At 44.6% G+C, this 10556-nt stretch overlaps 1 protein-coding gene across 1 annotated transcript; it reads right to left on the bottom strand.

The window, feature by feature from the left end:
- Nucleotides 1-2782: 2782 nt before the first annotated feature.
- Nucleotides 2783-4191, bottom strand: LOC140411370 (probable G-protein coupled receptor 139). Its single transcript, XM_072500490.1, has 2 exons — nucleotides 4122-4191; nucleotides 2783-3735 (listed from the first exon to the last, which is right to left on the bottom strand). The coding sequence occupies exons 1-2, from the start codon at nucleotides 4189-4191 to the stop codon at nucleotides 2783-2785; spliced, it is 1023 nt and encodes a 340-aa protein (XP_072356591.1).
- Between the last annotated feature and the right edge of the window lie 6365 nt (nucleotides 4192-10556).

The following is a 10556-nucleotide window of genomic DNA, read 5'->3' as shown; positions in this document are numbered from 1 at the left end:
AAGTGGGACAATCTGCTTTTATTTCCAACTTCCAGACATGGAAAGAACATTTAAAACATCGTATGGAGTTCTTCGATCGACTTCAGGAGGCGGGTTTGGTGATAAACCTAGCCGAAAGTGAATGTGGAGAAGCCCGAATCAGTTTCCTTGCGGTGTTTCCGATGCCCTCAAGACGAAGGGAAATAATGCGATTTGTTAGCATGAGTGGATTTGATTGAACAGTTGTGCAAAGGTTTTGTGGCGTGATTACTCCACTGAGAGAATTGCTGAAGGAACGTAAAACATTTCAATGGACAGCGGACTTTTAACAGGCATTTGACTGCCTGAAAGCTGTGGTAACCAATGCTCTTGTATTGGAGAGTTGCAAGGGACTCTGTGCTCAGATTGAACTAAAGTATCTGATTGTAAAGAGAAATGCCGAGAAGTCGAGGAATGGATGGATCGTGCAGAGACTTAGTTCAAAGAGACTGTCAATTAAGAAGGTTTTCGGTTGGAGGAAGAAGAACAAAGAAAAATGGACTATAATATTATACCTTTTTGCGTGTGTTGCTTTTTTTCAAAAACGAAAATGTATATTTACTGTGTGCATTTCTCAGTGGATGGTGCAAAAGTGAAAAATGAAACCATCTTGAAGTTGATGGTTTATTTTTTTTTCTTGGACGGAGGTGTCATGTTTAAGCAATTATCTTTAAGGAGTTATGTTTGAAGTAAGGGGTATTAAGGGATCCAATGTTTATTTAAGATGTTAAGTTGAGTTCATGGAATAAACATTGTTTTGTGTTTTAAAACCCACGTGTCCATAATTGCAATCCCACTCCTGGGGAAGAGGCCGTGTGCTCGGAAAAGCAACAAATGCATAAAAGGGGGAGGTTGATTGGTTGGCGGAAGGGCAAGGGGGAGATTAATGGGGTGTTTGAGGCTTTTTAATCAGAAAGTACAGGTCAGCCTCCAAGGGGGGTAAGGGCATGAGCCGATATCTTGATGGGGTGGATGAGTCGAGTCTCCTGGGGCTGGGGGGTGGTGTGTGTGTGTGTGTGTGTGGGGGGGGGGGGGGTGGGGGGTCGCTGATTGGACTTGGGGATGGAATGTATTATTTGCGGTCAACGCAGTCGGGGATGACCCCGGACCCGGACGGGTTCCCAGTGGCGTTTTATAAAAGGTGGAGATCAGAGCCCCGTAAGTGGAGGTGAACAAAGAGTTGGTGGGGAGGAGCGAGCTTCCTCCCACACTATGTCAGGCACCTATATCGCTCATTTTAAAGAAGCACAAAGACCCAGAACAGTGTGTGTCGTACCGCCTGATATCATTGTTAAATGTTAAGGCAAAGCTATTGGCGAAGGTGCTGGCGGTGCGGAGAGAGAGCTGTTAATTTGGAGCAGTCTGGATTCCACCGGGGCACGGGACAGGGCTGCGCGCTCTCCCCTTTGCTCTTTTCCCTCGCGAATGACCCATTGACAATGGCACCTCGGCCTTTGAGTACGTGGCGGGCATTGAGGGAGGGGGGAGTGGAGCGCCGAATCTCTTTATATGCTGAAGATCTCTTGTTATATATTGCAAACCCGGTTGAAAGTTCCAACAGGATGAAGGGACGGGGGTGCGGAGTTCAAGCAAGCTGTCGTTTCGATTGGCAGGGGCGAGCTTTCGTTATCCTGGGTTCCACGTGGCACAGAGCTGGGTCCAGCTGCACCAGTTGAATCTGGCAAAGCTGGTGGATGAACTGGAGGACTTTCAGTTCCTCATTTTCGTTACTCCTTTTGTTCCCCACAATATCTGTTTTGAGTTTCTGGTAAGTTTTTGTATCTTTCTCCCTGAAGACAGACACCGTCTCGGTTGAATTTCTGTCATTTGACAGCTGACCCTGCAGCTGTTTGTGATATTTCTGCACTTGCCTCACTAATGATTTGTAAACAGTTATCATCAATTGCTTATACTTGTGACCTATGTCCCTGTTCATAATACACATTTTTTGCAGCTGCTGGGAGACTATCCTCTTAAAAATACATTTTAAACACATGGGGTATCTTGATCCTCAGTATTGGACGTTGTTCCCATCCTTAGACGTTCATGGCTGATTAATGAGACATATTAAAAAAAATCATTTTTTTGTGGAATGGCCAAGGACCTCTGCAGATGATAGCTGCAATGCTACCCCCCCCCTCCAACAAGCCCCCCCCCCCACCCCCCGGCCCCCCACCAACCCTCAGTTGAACGCGAAGCTCTAAATATCTGTTTGGTTTGAACAGAGTTTGTTTTTCTTCAAAGATCGATCACATCAAACGTACTAGTTAATAACTTATGAAAAACCATTAATGTTTGCATTCTTTCACAACTATGGGCGACGTAGTAAGACAAAATAATACCAATACTACCCACGTTACCACTGTAGGTAGTGCAGTCCATCCATTCATCAGCGAGAGACACGATCCAATATCACATTGCGCGACTATCGCGAAAGAGCTGGGACGGAAGAAATGAAATGTGACATAGATGGACAGAATGTGGACTGTTCCCTCTACTTGAATACTAATCAGGTGGCTAGCGTCCCATCTATTCATCAAGGGGAGTGCTGTTTTATAGTGAGTGCTGCAAATACCAAGACCGGCGACCACAAAATATCTGATCACCAGATAAATGTTTCCCATGATTTTAACCTGGGGTGTTTGCTCCCAGTAACTGAAGTGGATTCCCCTGCCATATGGCTAATATCACTTTATTTTTGAAACTTAACTTGAAAAACGTAACATTTGCAGGAATATGTACCTTTTACTCAGCAAAATGACATTTAAAATCTGGATGGCGGAACATTAATAAATCTCATTCCTTTTATCCGCAGTTTTTCAACTAATCTCAGCATTAGTGTCCATGCAGTTTTCACCACATTCTTCAACTCCTGCCTGAATTTGCTCTGGGTCGCGGTATAAATACATGGGTTTTGAAAGCAACTCAAATACTTCAGGAAAGCCCCGGTTTCAGTGGCGATATATGCAGGATTTGTGCGGTCATCTCTGTAATAAACGCTGTTGTCCAGTTTGGTAGTCACTAAACTTACGGCATATGTCAACCACAGCAATATAAAACTGATCGATATCGTGAACAATAAAATGACGGATTTCCTTCGGTTCTCCGACTCCGAATCGCTGCGATTCTCACACCTGTGACCACGGAGCTCCGTGCGGGCTCTATTAGCGATTAAAATACGCCGGACAGTTAAAATATTAAACATGAATATTAGAGTAAAAGGAAGCCAAACCACCCAGGCGCTGTGAAACCAGACGTATGCTATACCTGGAGATGACGATAAAAAAGCTACACTCGACTGGCAGCCCCAGTGCACCTTATTAATGATGTGCTGAGGTTCATATGCAAACAAAACCGGGATATCCTTCAACAAGATCAGGATTGAGGCGGTTGTTACAATCGCGACTGCAACTCGTTTGGTACATAACCGTGTTTTCAACTTCTGGCAACAGATTGCTACAAATCGATCAAATGTAAAGGAGACGGTGAACCAAACAGAGTTATCAAGGTTGACAGTAGTCATATAGAGAATGATCCTGCAAACAGGAGTGTGGGACAAGAATGAAAGTGGAAAGTGATAGCTGAAAATGTAATATACCATTACATTGTTGATAATGGTCAGTAGGTCTGCTGTCGCCATAGCCACCATGTATGCAGTGATACATTTGGAAAGGCCACAGTTTCCTCGAGTAAGGATGATAATTGTCATTAAGTTTGCTGTAAGAGAGAGAGACAAGGTAAATAATATATCATCGTCTGATTGAAATTATCGTGGAGCTACTTTCTGAAGAGGTTTGAATTAATTCCAAGGTAGTTTAATATAGGAGGTCCAACTGTACAATTAGTAAGCTGCCGCAGAACTCACACTTCGCTGGAGGATGATGCAGTCAGGAAATCCACAAAGATATATCAGATATTAAATGATATTATCACAACTATACGTTTTCCAGATAAAGCGGACCACGGAGTGAGAAGAGACTGCTCACGCGATTGTTCAGGTAACTATGCATTATGAAATGCTGACTTCAAAAACGGGTTTTGATATGGAACTTGTAGTCTAAATAAAATGACAGTTTTCATACATTAACAACCCAATGACTCACCTGGAAGGCCAACAGCTGCAAGAATCGTGTAGTAAATTTCTTTCACCAGCAGAACAACTGGTTTCCCCATTTTCTATGAGCGTAGATGGATTCTGGAGGATATGAACGACTGTGCCTGGCGCACGGGCTACACAATGGAGCAGAATCTATATTTATACAGAGATCAACCCTCCAAGGAGTTAAACAGTTTTCACAATCATTGACATTAGTTACAGTCATTTAACAGATATATGCATCTTATACATCAAATTGAATTTCATTATCAGCGATAACGAACACACCCGAGTTTCATTGTAAATGGAAGTTAAGTGGAGTTTGGAATTATTTTTATTTGAATTACATCCGCCTGTGTTATCAGAGCAAAATCTCGCCAAAACGGAATAAATTCTGCTCCAAGCTTGAGGTTTCTGATGTGCGAGTTTTAAAAAGCAACAAACTGCAATGGCCGGGGATAGAACTCAGATCAACTGCTGGGAAAGCATCTCTGCTCATCCCTATAACACCATTTCTATCTGCTAAAATGGGAGCGCAACAAAGTGTCCCAAGACAATTCCCAAGACAGTTGCTATTGCTGCTAAAACTGAGCTGACCCTGAGCCACCGAAGGAAATATCTGATGAGGTGACAAAAACTTGGTAAAAGACGTAGATGTTAATGAGCATCTTCAATCGGAGAGGGAGCTGGAGAAGTGGAGAGGTTTGGGAAGGGAGGCCAGAATTTTGACCAGGTCAGCTGAAATCACGGCTGTCAATGTTGGAGAGATTAAAATCGGGAACGTTCAAGATGGCAGAAGAGATAAAATCTCGGAGATTTGTTGGGCAGGCGGAGATTGCAGAGAAAGGGAGGAGCGAAGACATTGGGGAGTTTTGAAGTAAGAATGAGGAGTTTAAAATTGAATCATTGCGGGTTGGGAGCCAATGTAGGTCAGCAAACACGGAGCTCATTGGTGAACTGGACATGATTCAGGTGAAGTTCCAGGCAATAGGATGTTTAATGAACACAGGTATATGCTGGGTGGAAGATGGTAATCCGGCCTGGGGAACAGTGGAATAGTCAAGTCTGGAATGAAGAAATGGAAGGATGAGGGTTTGAGCAGCAGATGAGCTGAGGCTGGGTCTGACTTGGACAATTGTTAGGATGTGGAAGTAGAGTGAATTGACCTGATAACATTCTGTCAGTCTGTCTGATATCATACAGTTTAGTCAGAGGTATTGGGGTCAAGTGTATGCAATTCCAGTCCACGCTTTAATATTATAATTGTTTCTGTGTCTCCTTCACCGGTGCACAATATTAGCGTGGAACCATTTACATTTCATTGTGATCAGAAGCTAAACAAAAGGTTTAAATTAATCAGCAATTGCCGACGGATGCGGTACATAAGGACGCTAAACCACCCTTTACCCTGTGCTGACTGTGTGAGGTTGATATGCAATAAGTTCGACCCTTATCGCTTCTCCAAAACCTTGAACATCCCAATATCACAGGTTTTGCCTAATATACGTCTGCATTTTGAACAACTCTATTCAAACTCCTGCTAACTTCCTCTGCTGAAAGGAGAACACACCAGCTTCTTACTCATTTCAAATAACTGGAGTCCCGCACCTCTGATACCATTCTAATAAATCTCCCCCGCACAACCTCTCGAACCTCGCCATCTTTCCAAAGTGTGATGTCCGGAATGTGTGAGAATACTCCAGCTTGGCTCTGATCAGTCATTCAGAAAGGTTCAGCATATCTTCCCTGCTTTCGTATTGCAGTCCCGGGTCTGGTTTCCAACACAGTTTGGGTTCTGTAAACTGAAGCCAGCGGATTTGGTATTGCTGTCCAACTGAGTGTTTCTGTCTGCCTGTCACTGATACATATTCGTTCTCCAAACTCAATGTCTTCTACCTATGAGCTATTTTCAATGTAAACCCGGTCTTTGATGTGACAGACGCGAATACGAACCATTATACTAACGAGGAATCCCTCCTCAGGCGTCCTGAATGGAAGAAAATTTTATTTCTGAAACTCTCATAACTCAATTTGTGGGTTAATGAATATAATAAAATGCAGGTTGGGTTTGAAACGCAGTCAGATTGTTTTCGGAAGGTATCCTGTTCCTCTTCCAGTCTCATTACAATACAACTGAAGGAAACCTGGGACCCCACAGTCCCAAAGTCCCGATAATTCCCGAAAGGATTGGGTTAGGTCCTAGAAGCGGCATGCCTGTTTCTCGCTCCACAAATGCTGCCAGAATTCCTGAGCTTTCCAATATTTTTCGTTTCTTGTGAATCTTCCCTAAAATGATCAAATGCTTTGGAAAATCTGCAAATGGAGAATTGACATTTTCTTTGCTAATTAATCGCGCACAAGCTGGAAAGTGAGATGATTTTGTTCCCGCAAATTCGAAGCATCAGGTTACCTGAATCTCCACAGTGGTGCTGAGCAGCAGATGCATCCTCTTTGCAATAAAAGTATTGAATTATCTCTGTCATTCAGCCCCTTCAGAAGTGATTAATGTGTGTGGGTCTTACCATTCTAACCTTTATATTCAGGCACTTTTGGTCATGAGGTGCAGTGCTCGAAGAGCCAAAAGGCCTCCTCCTGCTCATATATTCTATGTATCTATGTATCTATAATTAAGTCCGCTATCTATGAAACAAACATTCGTGAGTCAGAATCTCATCAGCGCCGCTTTTAATCGAAAAACTGACGACATGTGGCACAGCGAATTCTGTTACTGGAGATGCACAATGAGTTGGTGGGGAGGGGCGAGATGCCACCCACACTATCGCAGGCATTTATCTCGCTCATTTTGAATAAACACAAAGACCCAGAGCAGTGTGTGTCGTACCGCCTGTTATCATTTTTAAATGTTGATGTGAAGCTATTGGCGCAGATGCTGGCGGTTCGAATAGAGAGCTGTCGATTTGGAGTATTTTGGGTTCCACCCGGGGACGGGACCGGGCTAACCGCTCACCCCCTTGCTCTTTGCCCGCGTTCGAGGAGGTGGCGGCCATTGAGGGAGGTGGAAGGGAGCATCGAACCTCTTTATATGTTGAAGACTCTTTGTTATGTATTGCAAACCCGGTTGAAAGTTACAACATGATTAAGATGATTTTGGGGGCAGTTCAGTCATTTTTGGGGCATGAACTGAACATGGGGAGAAGTGAGGTATTCCCGATCAACACCGGGAACGAAGCGGGAGGGGGGGGGGGGGGGTGGTGCGGGTAGGGAGTTTAAGGAGGTTGTCGTTTCGATTAGTAGTGAAGGCACAGGTCTTGAATCAGGCTCTACAGGACCAAAAATGGCATCTGCTGACCTTGCATGTCAAAAGACTGAACAATGTAATATCCTGTGAAACAAGATAAGACATTATGTCAACTTCTGATCAGAGGAAGTAGTCCAGAGTGCGGTCAACAAACTGCGTGGCCATGCAAAAATAGCTAACCACCAATGGCTAACAGGTAACAGTTGTGCAAACGGACTCTTTCGAAGAAAGAGTATAGGAATCGACATCGGGAGGTACTATTCAGTGACAACCCGGGATAAACAGTAATCAGAAGGAACGAAGAACCTGAGCGGGGCTCAGCGACTTGAGACAACCGCCCGCCGATCAAGCGCCTGGCCAAGCCTTGAAGGGATGGTACCTTATTTATTCTTTGAGTAGTGAGTCTTCAAGGAGCAAACAATATTATGTAAATGTGTGTGATTATGTGTTAGCAATAAAGAAAGATTTATTTGCCGATTGACTCAGTGTGTGATCCTGTCAGACATCACGTTACCTCACTGCGACAGAGACCAGTGACGGTGAATGGTAGGGATGAGCTCTCGTTATCTTGGGATACACGTGGCACGTGGCGGGGCCCAGATGCACCAGTTGAATCTGGCAAAGCTTGCGGAGGGAATGAAGGAGGACTTGAGGCCCTGGGATGTGTTGTCTTTGTCGTTGGCTGAAAATGTCCAGGTGTAAAGATGATAGTGCCGTCGACGTTTTTGTCCGTGTTTCAGAGTCTCCCGATTGTCGTGCCCAAGTCTTATTGTCAGTAGGGTGAATAAGATACGCCGGAGTGCTGACTTCGGGTTACATTAGAGTGTTCCAGAGGGAGGTTTCTGACGGAGCGAAATTAAGAGTTCTTTAAGGGTCAAAGCACAAAGAACAATACAGCACAGGAACAGGCCCTTCGTCCCTCCAGGTCTGTACCGGACATGATACCTCCATTGGCCCAAACCCTCAGCACTTCCTAGTGTTGTATTCCTCTATTCCCATCCTACCCATGAATTTGTCGTGATGCCTTTTCAACGCTGTTAATATATCTGCTTCCACAACCACCCGTGACAGCGCGTTCCAGGCACTCACCACCCTCTGCGTAAAGAAACTGCTTCGCACAACTCCTTTAAACTTTGCACTAAGGACCTTAAACCTATCCCCACTAGTGACTGCACCTTCCACCCTGAGAAAGAGTGCCTGGCCATGCCCTTTATCCATGCGTCTCATAATCCTGTCGACCACCAACCGGTAAGCCTCTACCTTCATCGTTATAATGAAAACAGGTCCAACTCTATTCAACCTCTCCGCATAACAAACGCGCTCCAGACCAGGTTACATGCTGGTAAAGCTCCTCTGCATCCTCTCCAAAGCTTCGACATCCTTCTGGTAGTGTGGTGACCAGACTTGTGCACAATATTCCAAGTGCGTCCTTTCCAAAGTTCAATACAACTATTGCATGACTTACCAGATTTTATACTCGATGCCCCATCCATATGCTTTCTTGACAACCTTGTCCACTTGCGTTTCCAGTTTCAAAGATCTGTGGACATGTACGCCGAAATCTCTCTGCCATTTACTGTATATTTCCCCTCTATGTTAGACCTACGAAAATGCATTACCTGGCATTTTTCCGGGTTAAGCTCCATTTCCCACGTCTCTGCCCAAGTCTCCAACCTATCTATGACTTGCTATATCCTCTGACAATCCTCAATATGATCTGCCACTCCACGAACCTTGGTGTCACCCACAAACTTATTAATTAGACCAGCGACATTTTACTCCAAATCGTTTACGTATACTACAAACAACAGAGGCCCCAGCACCGATCCCCATGCTGCACCACTAGTCATAACCTTCCATTAACAAAACACCTTTCTACTGCTGTCCTCTGCAGTCTGTGACCGAGCCAACTCTGTATCCATCTTGCCGCCTGACCTCTGATCCTGTGTGAGTTCACTTTTTTGCCAGTCTGCCATGAAGCACCTTGTCGAAGGCTTTACTGAAGTCCGTGTAATCAACATCCGCTGCTGTCCCCTCAAAACTCATCTTCATCACCTCAAAAAACTCGATCAAGTTAGTGAGGCACGATCTCCCGTTGACAAAACCATGCTGTCTATCGCTAATGAGTCAACTTGCATCCAAATGGGTATAAATACTGTGCCTGAGAATTCTCTGCAATACTTTACCTACTATCGACGTCACGCTGACTGGCCTAGTTTCCTGGATTATCGCTGCTACCTTTCGTAAACAGCGGTACCACATTAGATATCCCCCAGTTCTCTGGGACAACACCTGTTGCCAATAAAAATGTCAGTCAGGGCCCCAGCAATTTCCTCCGTTGCTTCTCTCAGTATTTTGGGGTAAATCCCTTCAGGTCCAGGAGATTTATCTACCTTATTGTATTTTAAAACAGCCAATATCTCCTCCTTTTGAAGTCAACATGCTGCAGACTATCCACACACCCTACACAAGAATCATCTTCCACAAAGTCCTTTTCTGTGATGAACACTGATGCAAAGTATTCATTTAGTACAAAGAACAAAAAACAAAGAACAATATAGCACAGGAACAGGCCCTTCGGCCCTCCAAGTCTGCGCCGCCATGGTACCTGCCTAAACTAAAACCGTATGCACTAACGGAGGCCGTTTCACTCCCACCCAATTCATATAGTTTCTACAAGCCCCTTAAATGCCGCTATTGTGCCTGCTCCCTCTACCTCCCCAGGCAGCGTGCTCCATATATTTACCACGTGCTGTGTAACAAAAGTGCCTCCATATCTGTTCTAAACATTTCCCCGCGCACCTTGATTCTTTGTCCTCTAGTATTTGACTCTCCTACCCGAGGAAACAGCATCTGACTATCCACTCTGTCCTTGCCACTCATAATCTTGTCGACTTCTATTAGGTCACCTCTAACCTCCTCATCGTTCCAGTGAGAACAGACCGAGTTTATCTAACCTCTCCCCATAACTAATGCCCTTCATACTAGGCAGCATCCTAGTTAACCGCTTCTGTACCCTCTCCAAAGCATCCACATCCTTCTGGTAGTGCGGCGTCTACAGTTGTACACAATATTCCAAATGAGGCCTAACTTAAGTCCTGTACTTCTGCAACATGACTTGCCAATTTTTATACTCAATGCCCCGACCGATGAAGGCCAGCATGCCGTATGCCTTCGTGACAC

Source organism: Scyliorhinus torazame, chromosome 4, assembly GCF_047496885.1.
Source record: "Scyliorhinus torazame isolate Kashiwa2021f chromosome 4, sScyTor2.1, whole genome shotgun sequence".
Lineage (NCBI taxonomy): Eukaryota > Metazoa > Chordata > Chondrichthyes > Carcharhiniformes > Scyliorhinidae > Scyliorhinus > Scyliorhinus torazame.
Note: the sequence above shows the minus strand (reverse complement) of the source record. Positions and strands in the feature narration are given on the sequence as shown.